Consider the following 17,121-nt stretch of genomic DNA (forward strand, 5'->3'; position numbering starts at 1 on the left):
AGCATTAGATCATCTAGTCTGTACAGTGCAAGCCACAGAATTTCTCCGTTACCTCTGTATTGAGCTCAAGCGCTTGTGTTTGACTACAGTGTGTCTTCCAGAAAGGCATACAGTCTATATATCCATCTAATCGATGCAGTACTGGTGTGATGTGATTTTCTGTAATGTTTAGCTGTGTGAACCAAAGAAGTGCCCCTTTTAAGCTACACTGTTTAGCAAAAGTCTTTGGGAGAAGGCTTTATAGAGCAGTTTTCCATTATAACAATGCAGTCACTTCTTGAATCCCTGTATGTCTCAAGTCATTTATAGACTCAGAGTAAGCTAATGAGGCTTTCAATCACTTAAAGTAATACAGAATACAAATTCCTCTCTTTGGTCCAACATACATAAAGGAATTTCATTACTATAGAGCCACTGCTTAGGTCAGTATTTTGCTCTCCCCTACTATTCACATCTTACATTGATACTTACCGGTACCATATGTTGTTGAAATGGCTGATGGGTATCCTCCCATCCCTTGCCCTGGCAAAGTAGGAGTTGCTACGGAAACCACTGGGGTAGCCAATGACTGAGCAGACTGGGAGTTATTTATCCTCTGATTCTTTTAAAGTAAGTAAAATAAACAAATTATTGACAGGTTTAAATCAATTAAATGTATTGGATTTCAGGGTACGTTTTGTGCATGAGATACAACTTAATACAGATTTCATGAAATTAATCATTTAACATGTGGCTTTTATGAACTCTGCCAACCCTATCATTTACAATCCTTCAAGAGATTAGTTGTCACCATAGTAACCCATTACATCAGTATCTCCTAGGAAACCAAACTTGTGACAAGTAAGATTGCTTTATTGTGGGTAGAAAAGAGACCACGTGAAAAACTGATGAAATATGTAAACTCAACTTCCATTGTTTTGCTTTTCATTCAAATGCAAAAATTTTATTAAAATCAGCAATAATGGATTTTATGTTTAATTCAGTAAGCAATATTGCGGCAATGCTGCATAATAAACTCTCTCCAGCAGATGGTGCTCTGGCTACTTCATTCTTTCTCACAGTAAAACAAACTTCAGAAATACTACCTAGCAAAGCAGTTATACATTTGTCTTTAATTCTTTGGCACTGGATATTTCAATGCATAAATTGCACCAAGGAATTCAAATTCTAGGAGCAAAAGGATAAAATGTCCAGAGAACCACTTAAAAAAAATCCTAATAAGGTATGCTTCTTGCAAAAAAAGTTGTCTACTTTTTAGCATGCTAGCAAAATACAAATAGTGGCTAAACGTCCTTCTCAACGGCTTTTTTTTTTTTTTTTTTAACATGAAGAGGTTGAAGAATATAGGTAACAATTTCATTCACCTATTCGTTATATACGAAATCAATAATACTGGGAATGCTTAATTTTATTTCAACCACTAACTCCATATAAAAAGCAGACAAAACAATTTTTTTTTATTATTAGGCTGAGCATCACTACCACTTACCAAAAGCAGATCAACATCCTCAGACTGAGAGCACAGAAAAGGAGTGTTAATAATTAGTAAACATAAATATTTATCAGCAGACAGCATTCAAGCACAATGAATAGCTTTATCTGATAGGCATAACAGGTTAAGTAATTTTTGAATACTGTCTACAAAAATAACATTTCATAAAGCCATTTTTTGTCCTCCTAACGAGATATTTGTCTCAATTGTGAAGACAATCTATCCAGTTTTCAGCACAGGTCTTTGTCTCACTATTCATTATTTCTCTCCAGCCCCAGTGGCTGCAAAGATTGTATAGTAGCACCTTGTGTCAGAGACCTGACCAGTCAAAGAATCCCTTGGAAAGTATCAGTTTTAAGGTCCTTGGAATAAATCATTTGATGGAGACAGCTTGTCACAGCCTTGGTCTACTTGAGTGTAGCTCCATAGGAGACTGTATTTATTACTCCTCATCTTTTAAGTAGAGAGCGTCACATTTCTGGGGTTTTAGTTTGATATTCAAAGTTAATATATAATGCATCAGGCTAAAGTAGCCAACTTGCAAGTTGTTTTAATAGCTTGTCTGTTACATAATGGCGAAATATGTTTACAGCACTATCAGGATCCTTTTTTAATCATCCTCACTTTTAATGTTACATCGCTCATGAAAGATTTACTCTTTTGTAGGGAATAGAAAGACACTAACATGAAACACTTGATGACTCCAACCTTATATCATAGTCCTCTGCTTCAGCTTTGTTAAAACAGACAGGAGATGCATAGCTCCCAGGTTAGATGCTTTCACTTTTTCTTACTACATCTAAGGAATAATTACTGCTTCTCATCATTATAAAATGTGACCCTTATTTCCAGCATGACAGATTTCCAACTCATTTGTTTCTGGTTATTCTGTCATTTGCTGAGGCGTTCGTTGTACGGAAGCTAAACCAAAGTTGTTAATTGCAGACCATGTATAGGACTAAGTTCAATCTTGTAACAAATCTAGGACAGGATTCTCCAGTCACTAGGAAGGAGTGCCAGGAAGTTGAGAGTGTGCAGAAAACAGTTACCATTTTTCTAACTGAATAGAAAAGAGGAGGAAGTAAAAATGACTTCATAAAAAAATATAAATAGACATGGAACCAGTCTACAGCCAGAGTGGACTGGACAATGTCAGAATATAGGGCCTGATCCAAAGCCCATGGAAGTGAATAGGAGTCTATATAGAGAAACAGCCATAGTTTGAAGGGAAAGAAGAAATGCCTAAGGAATGCATTACCACTGATGGCATTGTATTTTTGCTGCCTGGTGGAATAAGCACTCGGAGATCTGGTTTACGGTTGTTCATTCCCAAATTCATTGGGGGCGGAGATTTTGCTTGCATATTCTTGTTCAAGTTGCCAGGTGAGACCAGCAGACCTGGTGAATTTCGGGGGTTGCCATACCCATTCCCTGTTTTTTTTGGAAAAACAGAACAAAATGTTAAGAACAGGAGCAGGGATTCAAACACATTTCCTAAGGTTGTACATGAAAATTAAAGCTTGATATTAGCAAAACCAGCATATAAACTGACAAAGCTTACTGTGGGTGCAGTGCAAGTGCCGATGTGTGAAAATATAACCCATCTGGTATTTGGAACAATTGGTTTTGAGACACTTTCCCTCATGGCAGTTGACCTTTCAATGATGCAGTGAAGTAAAATGTGATTATCTGACACTACTGATACACTGTAGAGTATTGTGCACTCAGACCAGCCAAAACCTAACTTTTGTTACAAAGAAGAGTCAGGAAAAGTCAGACAATCTTACGGCTGAAAAAAAATGGAGAAAACTGTACTGTGCTTTCATGGACAAATACAAGAGGATTTTGACTTGGCTGACTCACTCCTTTCCAGTTCATGGTTTTGTTTTGTTTTTAGACAAAGAACAAGTATAGCAAGGCTATAATTTCCAGAAAAAGCCGGGGGAGGAATAGGAAGACTCTTAAATGCTTTTCTACTCTCTTCCCCTGACTTTTAGGACCTGATCTTGTCAACAATAAATTCAATGGGAGAAGGAGCATGTCCTTATTTGGAAAATGCCCCTGATATCTTTCCTCCTGCCTTCCGCAAATCCTTGAAACAATCCTGACAGGCAAATGCTTCGAATTGTGCTAATTTGGAAGCAGTTTCTCCTCTATAACTGAAATAATACTAGTGTTTGAATAGCAATGAAATTAATGTCTTCCCAGCCCACCAAAAACAAGACCTTTCCCCTCTCACCCATGAAACCCCTTCGCCCTTCCCATACCCGCAGAGAAAGCCTGGGAAAAGAGATGGCTTTGTAATATGCTCTCCATATTCTGGCTCTGTGGGACCAAGGGAGGTAGAGACAATGTACAACCCGACTGAATAATATTAAATATTTAATACAGACAGAGAGGGAACTCTCACATATGAATATCAAGAAAACAAATATTAATCAAAATATTCCGTTCTGGGCTCATGTTTAGTTCAGAATTAGCAGACTGAGATATGCATTCAAAAAAATAACAAGGGAATGGCAGCAAGGCACTGACCTAGAAATTGGAAAACTTGGGTTCTGTTCTTAGTACTGACACCAACTTCCTGTGTGATCATGGACAAGTAATCTAATTGCTATGGGCCTCAGTTTCTCCATCTTTAAAATGGGGATGATTGCCGTACCTCGCACGAGTGTGTTTGAGGCTAAATTTGTAGGGTGCACCACAGGAATACCAATAAATAAAAGAATGCATCCTGTTGGTGTAATGTAGCTTGTTGATTTGTGTAATTAAAGTGTGTCTGAGAACTAAGAATATTAAATCATAATATTAATCTGCAAACACATAAGGCTACATGTATTCATTAGATCAAGTATAATGCTCTTCTGGAAACTTGGTGGAAAAAATTAAGATAAAGACTTTAAAGGATCAAAATGACTTTGGATATATTTAACATTTTAAAAAGTCCTGTTCATAGTTAAGTTGGCTGTTTCTTTTCTCAACAGCATCCTACAAGTAGCAAGATAAAATATGTATTAATTAAAAAGTGGATTTTACGCTGATCAAAACTGAAGTAACAGAGCACTTGCAAGAATTTTTCATTTAGTATCATACAGGTTTTTTTAATGAACAATTATTTTGAATGTGTATTTGCTATATTTTTAGCCTTAATTAATGCTATGGGTTATTAGAGCGATGGTGATTGAAAGAAGGACATTTTAAGGATGGTATTTTTCTAGAAGCTATGCAGTGCTTTTTTCTTAAGATGAAGTTCAGTTTGACAAACACAACATATGCTTTACTCATGTGAGATCTGGTTTAAACAAACAATCAAATGGAAAATTAGCTTGGTAATTGCAAAAAAAAGCAGCAGCAGCAGCATTAAAAAAACTGTTCAGAAGTGTGGTGAAGTGATCTACAGAAGAAGCTGAAGCATAGGCAAGGTTTTCTCTGATACTGGTTTTCATATAGGAGCTATTTTGTTAAAAGGAAGTAAAACCGCCTTGTGAAATGTGTTGTAATATGATATGACAAGCATTTGTTCCATGTGTGAAAATGAAGCTGTTTCATAAAAACTGTATGCTTGTTTTTTTTTTAAAAAAATATTTTATAATAAACTTTTTGAGATAATCCAGCAAAGGCCATGTACCACAGTGGATTTTTTTTCTGCTTCTGATTTTTGGAGAAAAGAAATGTTTAAAATAAAAACAGTACAATATTCCACAAAAGATTTTTATCAACCCAATGAAAGAATTTAATTTATTTAATGAAAAGAATTTAATATCAGGAATATCTTTCCATCATTTAGAAATTATGCTATTCAAAAACATCAGGTTTTTTATATGTATTTACCTACTGATATAAAATATTTTGAACAGTGATGACATTTCTTAGGTTTATATTTTTAGAACATCAAATTATTTTTAAGAACTACTGCAATCTTCTCTTTACCAGTAGATTTCTGCTGTTCTTGGCATATTATGCCAGCTAGCATTTTGGAGCCATATAATGACCATTTCTCTTTCCAGCCACCAAATTGTTTTTCTTTTGGCATAATGTGGAATCAGGAATTTAAGACTGTGGACTCTAAACCAATGATATTGGAACCCATCATTTGAAAATCAATGATGAATACGTGCATGCGGTTTACAGAAGAAGAAGAGCCTGCATTTAAACCAGCTCTCTAAACCGCATCCTCCTTCTTACTCACAAAGCTGTGGCCTGCTCTGAGGCAGCTGTCCTACCTTCAGATAAATCCACCAAAGAGAATGGTCTAATTTACATTCAGAGGCAAAAAAAACTGTAGAAGCCTTCTAATATACAGATTAAACCTTTCTTCATCCTATACTTTAAAATTACACGCCGCCTGGAGAATTATCAATTTAGATGTGACTGTATGCAGAACATCACATTCCACTACCCACTAGAAAGCACAAAAATTATATGTCATATATGAATGGATTTCCTGATTATAGATTATAAGAAAATGAAGAACAGATGGATTTTAGAGCAAGTTTGCTGTACATTTTTATTTGGTTAAAAGCCATATTTTCACTGGAATAGAACATTTTTAAACATTATGGATAGAATTTGTAATGCAAAGTGAAAATAAAAACAGTAGATGTACACATTTTAAAGGGCATATGTCAGAGCATGCAAATTTACAGCACTTTCAATTCAAGAAACTTTAAGCACAAATTGTTTTTTCCTGTTTTTTGGTTTTTTTGCTTTGTTGACTTTAAAGAGAGCAAAGATTTTGCACATAAAAAGAAATTGCTTATAGCGAAGTAAAATAGAGGAGCAGCGCAACACTACTAAATGTAGTGCCAGACTTTGTATTTGGATTAACTGCACAATATAAAGAAAAATTCTTTCTGAGCATAGACTCCTTTTCTTTGGCATGTTCCTGTGCCCATCAACCAGGGAAAACTCCCACTGACTTCTGAGAGAATATTGCTTAGGTAAAGATTGCAGGATTGAGCCTTATATAACACCTTTTAAACTCCGTCAGCTCCAAGAAAGAAATTTCTATGCAGCAGGAGCTAGTTAATCAGTAATAATTAATACAAAATGTTAGTCCATGAAAGGAAAGATATTACTTGACCTATATGAGATACATTTTCTCAGTTATTTCAAATTAATTATGTTTAATTGTTCACTTCTATGCTGTAAGAACTTTAAGATGGATTTTCAAAAATGCAAAGTTAGGGCAATGCTGATTACTTTTGAAAATTTCATCTTCAGTAGCCAGTAAACAGCATTTAAGACCGGCTGCTGTATCCCTCACTCAGATTACAGTCGTATCGGTCAGGACAGCAGGATTTGGCACATATTTTTTTATTCTAAAATGGCACTGTTAACAATTTTGGGCTCAAAGTTAACCAAGTTGGACAGTGATTCCTGTCTAGATTTCTGAAAGTTTTGATTAGTTTCATTTCATCGTTACAAATGCAAGGAAATAAAAATAATAAATGAACAACAACAAAAGAAGACAAAGAAGGAGAAATACTTGTCATGTAGGCTGAGATTTTCAAAGCTGTCTAGGAGCTTTTGATGCCCAGTTCCCATTAATTTTAATCATAATGGAGTGTCCAAATTCTTGAGGCAAGTTTGAAAATCTCAGTAATAATTTCAAGTTGCCAGCATTACTATTCGCCTACAGGGTTACTTTTCCATAATTCTTCTGAGAAGAGTATACAGATTCTGTTTTATAAGTGCTCCCTGCTCCCTCATGGACATTTGTAGTCATTTGCGTAACCTTGCTTCGTGTGACCAGCAAACCTCTGAAAATATATGTGAAATTCAGAACGACTCTATATAAAAGAGAGAGCCACCTATGCTGTATTTTACCTTGAAATTTATAATACACAAGGAATAAGTGAGAAGAGAATGCAGAGAGTAACAGAAATCTTGCTAATTTTACACCCAATTCTACACTCGTTGCTCAGTCTAATCTCCCATTGACTACAAAAGGAATTTTGCCTGAATAAGGAGTAATTAAATGCTGATATATAGGCCTCTAAGGATTTAGGTGTCTCTTTTCCTTTTAGTCCATGTATATAGTTCTTATTTCCTTTAATTCATGTGCACTGATGGCAGAAGAGCTCTTATAGTTTACCACCGAAACAAAATGGATACTACCCCTAATGCAAATAAGCCAGGAAATCATGCTAGTGCTCACCTACAACATAATTTTTGAAGGAGCTAATGACTGAAGGTTTTTACTTACATGTTGCATCTGCTAATCATTTCACAGTACATTACCTTGGTTAACTGCAAGCAATAGAAGAAAACTGAAATGGGAATATGTTATCTGAGAAGAAGAAAATCTTTACTTTAAAGTACCTGCCCATTCCCACACTATTATGCTAATGGACCTTCTCTACTGACTTACAGGGAGCAGACCAAGATAGATGTGGTGTATAAAATCTACTGACTTTGAATGAAAAGTGTTCTATGGCATATCATGAAGTATCAGCTGTTTTTGTGCTGACGTGGAGAAGGATATGGGGGATAAATAAATATTTTTAGGAAAGTAGAGAAAAATAGCTCAACAATTCTGTTCTTTAAAGATTTTTTAAAAATAATCATTCCTTAAAAAGCGACTGTAAATTTAGAGATAAAAAAGCCTGTATGGTGTGATGTGATATTATATTATATCCCTGTGAAGCAGCTTAAAGATCATTAATGAGAAATTGTTGCCCTTTCCCTATAGGTATATAGGGTCCTAGCTGCAGTGCAGTTCTGCTGTATAAGGGAGAGGGAAGGATTTAGGGGCTGTGCAGATACAATGATGATGAGAGGAGTGGAAACAATTTAGCAACAGGCTGTGGCTGAGGGTGTGCAAAATGGGAGGGTGCAATTAGCCCTTCCTACAATCTAAAGGGCAAATGCCTAGTGGCGCTCCCCTAGGGCTGTGCAGTTTCCCACTGCTGCTGCTGCAGGCCTATGATCAAATCTTTGGATAGACAAAGAACCTACCTATGATGTTCCAATGAAAATAAGTGTAATTTAAAAACATAACTAACAAGAAATGTGTGAATGCATTTGATAAACCAGCTCAGTAACACACAATATTGGTAAGACAGACGATGGCAAGGGAATAGGGAAGTGGGTGGAGAGGATCTGCTCCTCAGGGAACGCGATGATTTCCATGAGGAGAAAATCATATGTCAGCCCTCTTCCAGGCCCCAGAATAGGGGTGAACCAGGGGAAGAGAGAGAAGCATGCTTTGGCTATTCTAGGTGGGTGGGCAGACCTTTGGGGAACTTTGCAGCCAAGGTTACACAAGGGTCTGAATGGCCTTGTACTTGCACTCCCCTGTCTGTCTGTATCCATCTGTTGTCTCTTGTCTTATACATAGTTTGTAAGCCGCATGAGGCAGGGGCCATCTTTTTGTTCTGTTTGTACAGCACCTAGCATAATATGGTCTAAGTCTATGATAGAGCAATACAACTAATAAATAATAAGAATACTGGGAGCACACTAGTTATTTCAATCCAGTTTTGCCCTCTCCACCCAGCTAAATGCAGAAATGGAGCAACATACAATCAGAATCCTTGTGCAGATTTCCCCCGCCCCCTCAACGTTGCTGCTATTGTGAATATTATTATCAGTTCTCATAATGACTGTTCATCGGTCCATACAATTTGCATTGTTTGGGAATTCCTTACCATCTGATTTAGGGAATTTAGGAATATATTCCTCTAACGCAGGAAAACATTACGTTTCCTATTTTGTTACCTCTAATTGTATTGACTTACATGTTTCCACTGCAGCAAAACTGTTTTGCTCTTTGGTTTATATATCACATTATCTTATTTGGCCTGGAGTTTCACCTGATCAACTCAGCAACTACATTTTAATTAACAAGCAAAACCACTTAAGACTATTACGTTCTGATCTTCATATTTGCACTAATTCATAGTACTTTGTAGCTTAAAAAGTCTGGGACAGTTCAGGGAATAAGAGACCTGTAGCTTTACACTATGGGCTCTTCAAGTGTTTAAAGCCAGAGCCCTTGTTGGGTAACAGGGGTCAGATGGTCATGGTGGGGTGCCTGGCCCTGGCTGAGATAGCCAGCGTGCCTTTGGGACTGTGGGAGACAAAGTGAGAATTAGACATAGTGCAGAATGTGTTGCTCCCTCTTCACTGGTCATTCTCCCCTTTGTGGAGTTTAGTGCCACAGTCAGCGCTAGACACATCTAATTCATGTACACCAGAGGCCAGAACTTCAAAGGAGCTCAGCACCCAAAATCAGGGCTGGATTTTCAGACAAGTTCAGCTCCCATTCAGCCAGCATGCCAGCTCTTCTGAAAATTGGGCCTTCAGTATCACATTGGGTATGTCTATACTGCAAAAAAAGACCTGAGGCAGCAAGTCTCACAGCCCAGGTCAATTTAACTTGGGCTTAGGCTGCTAGGGCTAAACATAGCAACGTAGACGTTCCTGCTCAGGCTGGAGCCTGAGCTCTGACACCAAGGACTGGGGTGGGTCTCAGAGCTCAGGCTCCAGCCTGAGTGAGAACTTCTACACTGCTAGTTTTATCCCCACAGTCTAAGCCCCCCAAACTCAAGTCAGTTGACCCAGTCTCTGAAACTCGCTGCTGTGATTTTTTCTTTGCAGTATACATGTATCCACAGGGAGCTGCTGGGTGCTTAGCTCTTCTTAAAATCTGTCCCTTATCTAAGTGCTTAAAAGGGAGATGAGAGCTTTTGAAAATCTGGCCCCAATTGTGGTTGCTGAGCACTTGAAAATCTGCCCCGGGGCTCTTTCGAAATCTGGTTTTAGGACTCGGACTTGGATTGCCCAATGCCCATTAGAAATTAATGCCTAGTCCCAGGGAAGGAATTCAGCACATGCATACTTTAAGCATATGATTAGTTCATCTCCCCACCTTGGCATTCACAGCCACAATCTAGCCCTTTGTATGCAAATAAACTACATTTTCTTTTTGTATGAACTGCCCTTGAGTGTTAAATCATGAGAAAGAGTAAAGAAGCTTATGTAATAGGGGAAAACACATTATTGGAAAATATAACCCTGGAGGTTGTTGAATTGAATCTGGAGGCAATATTGAATTGAATTGAATCTGGAGGCAATATTTTGGTATTTATCCCCACTTTACTCTTTGAAAACCTTTTTAAAACACAGGGCAATTCATTTACTTCTTCAGCTGTTCTAAATCAATGATCTTTTGGGGAAAATATCCTATATATTTTAGGGAAAATATTTCAAGATAAGAATTAACTCCAAATATAAACGACTATAGACTAAAAAAACTTAATTTTTAGCTTCCCCCATGGAAATTTTAGAAATATTGATTACTGTTTCTTTTTCATAAACAGTGATAAGTGGTATATTTGTTAAATTACATATTTCTTCTTACACACATAAGAAATGCTGCAGAAATGAAGAACACATGGTTTCAAATTCATGTTCAGAAAAACTGGTGACTGCATATTCAAAACACAAATCACACATTCCTAAATCTCCATCCTTTCTATGTTATTAAACTAGATCTTCTCAGAAAAGGGCAGCATGTGAGGTAAATTTGCATATATTATATAAAGATAAAGTTAAACTTTTAAGATCAGTTCTGTGCAAGCAGTTGTAAACACAAGAGAAAATCCGAGTTACTGACTCTGCCATGTCTCCTCTTATTTTGCTCTTATACTTTGAGCAACAGTTCCAGCTATTATCAGGGGACAAATCAGTTTGCAAAAGATGTGGACGACACATGGAGTCTGTGGCTTGAATACTTTAATTGGGGAATCATGCTGAAAGTTAATGGGCAAGAGGCACATTAACTCAGTATTGCCAGGAGCTTCTTAGTGCTGCTTTGCTGCAAAATCTGTATTCCCAGCTCCAAGGGTTAAATGAATTTCTTGCTTTTCTTTCTGGAGCAAACCCAGAGCTGCATTCCAAGATCTAGGAGGCATCAACTATCTCTTTCAGTACTCAAGGGTAAGCATGAAATCCAGATGTTTGCTGATTTGCAACACTTCCTTATATTCTCTCTTTCTCTGAACAAAGATGCAGACTGCACAGCAGAAAAAGACAGCATGATACCTCCTAAGAAGATATGTAACCAAAATCTTAGCCTCACTAAGTGAATTGCAAAACTCCCATTGACTTCAGTGGGACCAGGATTTTACTCAATAACTCCACATTACTGTTTGAGCATGGATTTTCTAAAGGAATATTTTTAATTGCTTGTGATAAAAATAAAAATGAAATTGATCATGCTTGTCTTTAAAATCCTACTTATAGAGAACTGCAGCTTGTATGACTCACTTAATTGTTCACTACTTGTGATCTTAGGGCTTTCTCCTTAGGAGAGATGTGAGGGTGTTCTCATTATTGACTCAGTCATTCATCCTTTCAATTTATCTTTTCATAAATACAAATATTGAGACACTATAAATTAGAGACAAGGTAAGACAGAGAATAACTCAAATCATTCTGTTAACACTTCCACAACTGTTGGAAACTCAATAAAGGGCCACATTTTCGCAAAGTACAGGCTGAAGTCTACACAGAAAAATGGAGTTGCTTTCAGGCACCTCTTTACATGAGTGTACATCGGTTAACACTTTTGTGTGCAATTACCGGTTAGCATGTGATTCTGTTTTTCGTGCATGGACTGCAGCTTCCACTCTTGAAAATCTGTTCTCCAAAGGTTTGACTGGGTTCAGTTCACCTCAGCACCAGGTCTGCATACCACTTCAGTCACCCAGAGCACAAGTGGGACTTAAATGGTACACAGGCCCTCTGCCAGCCCTCTGCAAAGGTGTGAATTTCAGCCATTGAGAGAAACAAATTTTTCAGTATACTACATATTATATTTGTTAGGCAAGATCCAGAGCTGCCAACTGTCAGGATTTTATCTGAAGTCTCTCACTATTTGGTGTTTTTCTTAAAGCCCCAGCTCCTGGAGTCAGGTGATAACGGGAAAATCTCAGCTGTCATTAAAAATATTTTTTAAAAAAAGTTTTTAGCCTGCTCGCCTGTTTGTGGAGAAAAGCTTGAAAATGTGACAAATAAAAGTTCAAACCCCAGAAGGCAACTAAAAAAATCTAACAATTATTTTATTTATTTTAAAATCTCATGTTTTTTAAGACAATCTCATGATTCTTGAATGCTTTAAGTAGGCAATATTGAAAGATTAATGAATTAAGGTGTAAAAAGGTCTTGAGATTAACCAAAGATCCACCATGCATCTAGGTAAGTGGATGGACTATATCCTGAATGACGGTAAGCTCGAAACAGATATACGCAATCTATTAGAATTCTTTGAGGCTGTCAACAAGCATGTGGATAAAGGTGATTCAGTTGATAGAGTGTAGCTGGATTTTCAAAAAGCCTTTGACAAGGTCCCTCACAAAAGGCTCTTAAGCAAACTAAGTAGTAGTCACGGGATAAGAGAGAAGGTCCTCTCATGGATCAGTAACTGGTTAAAAGATAAGAAACAATAAATGGCCAGTTTTCACAATGGAGAGAGGTAAACAGTGAGATCCCCATGGATCTGTACTGGGACCTGTACTGCTGAACATATTCCTTAATGATTTGGAAAAGGGAGTGAACAGTGAGGTGGCAAAGTTTCCAGATGATACAAACTTTTTCAAGATTGCAGTCAGCTTTGGACTAAACTAAGAATTACAAAGGGGTCTTACAAAACTCAGTGACTGAGCGACAAAATAGCAGATGAAATTCAACACTGATAAATGCAAAGCAATGCACTTTGGAAAAAATAATCCCAGCTATAGACAGACAGATAGATTCTAAATTAGCTGTTACCACGCAAGAAAGAGATCTTAGAGTCATTGTGGATAGTTCTCTGAAAACTTCAGCTCAGTGCAAAGGAGCAGTCAAAAAGGCTAACATAATGTTAGGAACTATAAGGAAAGGGATAGAAAACAAGACAGAAAAATACCATAATGCCATTACCTAAATCCATAGTGCACCCGCACCTGAAATACTATGTCCAGTTCTGGTCGCCCCATCTAAAAAGGAACTGGAAATGGTTCAGAGAAGGGCAACAAAGATGATCAAAAGGTATGAAATGACTTCCAGAAAGGAGAGATTAAAAAAGCTAGAGCTGTTCAGTTTAGAAAGGAGACTATTAATGGGGCAGGACATGGGAAAGGTCTATAAAATAGTGAATGGTATGGAAAAAGTGAATAGAGAGGTGTTATTTGCCTTTCCCCAAAACAAAAAAAAAAACAACCAAGGGTCACCCAATGAAATTAATAGGCAACGGGTTTAATACAAACAAGAGGAAGTACTTTTTTCTCACAACACACAAGCAACTGGGGAACTCATTGCCATGGGATGTTGTGAAGGCCAAAAGTATAGCTGGGTTCAAAAAAGAACTAGATGAATGAGTTCATGGAGGACAGGTCCACTAACGGCTATTAGCCAAAATGGTCAGGGATGGAACCCCATGCGTGGGACAACCCTAAACCTCTGCCAGAGGAAGACAGAGATGGTTCTCTCCAAAACTGCCCTGCTCTACATTGTCTCCCTGAAACTCTGGTACTGGCAGTTGTTGGAGATAGGATACTGGACTAGATGGACCATTGATATGAACCAATATGGTAGTTTTTATGTTTTCTTTTAGACTGTAAACTCTATGGGGCAAGTACTGTTGTTTACAATATATTTGTACAGCATGTACCACAGAGGGATTCCTATATGAAGGGAGCTTCTAGATATATTGCAATATAATTGGTTATGTTAATAATAATAGTTTTAAATGAATTTCTTTATTTAACATATTCCACATTTATGGCCTGGGAAATATTTTCCCATTGACATTCACCAAAGCACATCTGTAGGGCAAGGATAAGAATTCATGTGTAATCCTTTTAATCTGTTTCCTTTAGCATTAGGTTTCAGTTTGGATTTTCACTGGAGCCTCAGGGAGTTAGGCACCTTCAGAAATTCCAACCTGATTGTTTTTTTCTCCTGCTCACAGGCTTATTTGGGAACATTGCTTTTTTTTTTTTTTTTTTTTTTATAAATCTTTGTTTTCGTTACATTTTTTGAAAAGGTGTTGCCCAAAAATCTTCCAGCCAGAAATTAAAAATAACTATTACACACATATCTATTTGGTATGAAATAGTAATAGAATATCTAATCCATTTGTACACAGTCAATACATGACTAGTTGAAGTAAAATCAATAGTGTAGCACTAGTGAGTTATGATACTAGCTGAGAAAGAGCAATCCAAGACCCAATCTGGCAAAAACTGAGATGGCCTCTGGTATGTGGTATGCTGTACTTAATTTTCAGAAGAGGGGATTTTACCACATCCCTCCTTAAGTACTCCCTGCTTGCCTACCTGCCAATTCACGGATTAATATGGGATTGGATTTTTAAAAAGTACCGGAAAAGGTTTTCAGAAATGACTAGTGATTTCTGGGTGCCCAACTTGAGTGACCATAAAGAGGCTGGATTTACGGAGGAGAGCTCAGTACTATCTGAAAATCAGTCCCCATTAAGGTGTTTTTGACACCCAAAATTGCTAGTTACTTTTGAATTGCGTATCCCTTTTCTTTTGATATTGGCTTTAAGAAGGAGAAGGTAAGGAAACAGGAATGAGAAAAACAAATTACAAAAAAAGAAAGAGAAGAAAAGAAACAGTTAAAATGGCATTTTTGTTGAAAATACTGCTAACCTTATCCCTTTGGTAATCTCAGGTTGGATTTAAAGGTTCAGGGTCAAATTCTGCTCTTATTTCATTATTATTTACAGGGGTGGTGTAAACCTGAAATAATTCTGTTGGCATCTGTGGACTTGTTCCCTATTCGCACCTGTGTAACAGAGCAGAACTTGTCCCACAGTATTCTTCTAGTTACGTTCAATAGAAAAATTAAAAATAACACAAAACTATGTGCTCCTTATGTGAAGTCCCAGTACTAGTGTGAAATGCAAAATATAATCCAATTTTAGAGGTAGTGAAAACCAGGAGAACAAAACATATGGGCAAAGAAAGGCCTCCAAAATCAATTGTAGCACTAAGTTTTTAAAGAGCAGTCAACAATTATTTGAAAGCTTCATCCTCTGTCAGGTTTTCAACAATGTTAAACCACTACATGGAATTATAGCTCAGATAATGTACAGCAATAAAAACGCTTGTGTCTCATTATTAGCTTCTTGTCAAGTTCCCCGCAACTTAAATGGTTTATGTTTAAGGGTAAATGTGCTTCCTAAAAATTAAAACAACATTGCATACTTTACTATGTAAACAGGTAACATGTCACTTGATTAAGTGGTTATGATGAAAGGGGTTTAACTCTAAAGACGTTTTACAACATACTGGTTTAGGTCCCAAGAGTTCTTGTTCTTTTCTTTCACTCAAAAATCTCTGGTTTAAGAGAAAGGCACCAATGACATTGATATATTTATAGTTTAGCAGCTATACTAAATGGGAAGTTCACTCTAATTTTGCTGGCAGTTGTTACTCTCACATAGAATCATAGACGAATCATAGAAGATTAGCATTGGAAGAGACCTCACGAGGTCATCTTGTCCAACCCCCTGTTCAAAGCAGGACCAACCCCAACTAAATCATCCCAGCCAGGGCTTTGTCAAGCCGGGCTTTAAAAACCTCTAAGGATGGAGATTCCACCACTTCCCAGGACATGACATAAACTGTCCCACTAGAGTTTGACTATGAATAGAATTTATTCTAACAAACCTAAGGTAACCTTGATTTTAGTTTAAAAATACCACTATTGGTATTTAATTGTGTAACATAACAATCCAAACATAACAATCCAAACCAACAAACTAACATAGTTTTCAAAACATGGATGTAACTAACTTAAGTAGCTTTTTCCGTTTCCCATTTTCTAATTATCATGTGATTTGTTAGAGTCATGCCAGAAACTTGTGCCCTTTTGTTGGCAATCAAAAATAGTTTCATTTTGTAGTAACTGAAATTAAACTTTTGAACAACTTAGCTCTTCTTCTTGCAGTGCATTATTTTGAATATATGCTATTTTTGGATGGTGCAGAAAAAATGCAAATTCATAAAGTTATAATTTGGCAAGAAATAGGAACCCTAACAAATTAAACCACATGATCATGCCATCAGCTTCTAAGATGCCAAATGGAAAAAACACTGGGGTCTCTGTTTTTTTTGAAAAATCGTGAACAAAGAGAACTTTTGGTGTTTATTCTTCTGTAGTCTTATGAGAGAGAAGGCTCTCCAAAATAGTGGCATTGTTGAATGAAGCTACTGAGGCAGACGATTCAACCATATATGACCCCTTATTGTCCTTTGGCCCTATATCAAATCCCTCCTATTGCTTTGCATTTAAGACATGAAGAACACATATCTGTACTGGTGTTTTTGGCTCTTATTGCCAGATAAAGAACAAAGATTATTCATACAATTAAATATTTATGAGACGTTCCTGGTAATGTCCCTCTTACACAGCATTAAATCAATTGACCAGCCCAAAGATACATTGCTTGAAAGCCAAGTGTGTAATAATAGAATAAGCAATCTATATTCTCAAAGGGTCATTCTGTCCTCTTTAGTATACCTAACTTAAAAGAAAAATATACATTAAAAAAGCATGGTCCCTATACTTAGTGTGTTGAGTGTGTCTTCTTTAGACAGCAAAATGTATATAGA

General features: G+C 36.9%; 1 protein-coding gene across 39 annotated transcripts in view; it reads right to left on the reverse strand.

Moving 5' to 3' along the window:
- Positions 1-17,121, reverse strand: part of MEF2C (myocyte enhancer factor 2C) — a 158,465-nt gene that overhangs the window by 15,596 nt on the left and 125,748 nt on the right. For 21 of the 39 annotated variants that reach the window (XM_043546642.1, XM_043546636.1, XM_043546635.1 and 18 more), the window contains 2 exons: positions 2,751-2,923; positions 472-601 (listed from right to left, as the gene is read on the reverse strand). In XM_043546642.1, coding sequence (XP_043402577.1) covers positions 472-601; positions 2,751-2,923 — 303 coding nt within the window. Of the gene's footprint in view, positions 1-471; positions 602-1,489; positions 1,514-2,750; positions 2,924-17,121 lie in introns of all 39 variants that reach the window. The other 18 variants (XM_043546623.1, XM_043546621.1, XM_037903209.1 and 15 more) reach the window with 1 other exon arrangement.

The sequence above is a fragment of the Chelonia mydas genome, chromosome 5 (assembly GCF_015237465.2).
Source record: "Chelonia mydas isolate rCheMyd1 chromosome 5, rCheMyd1.pri.v2, whole genome shotgun sequence".
Lineage (NCBI taxonomy): Eukaryota > Metazoa > Chordata > Testudines > Cheloniidae > Chelonia > Chelonia mydas.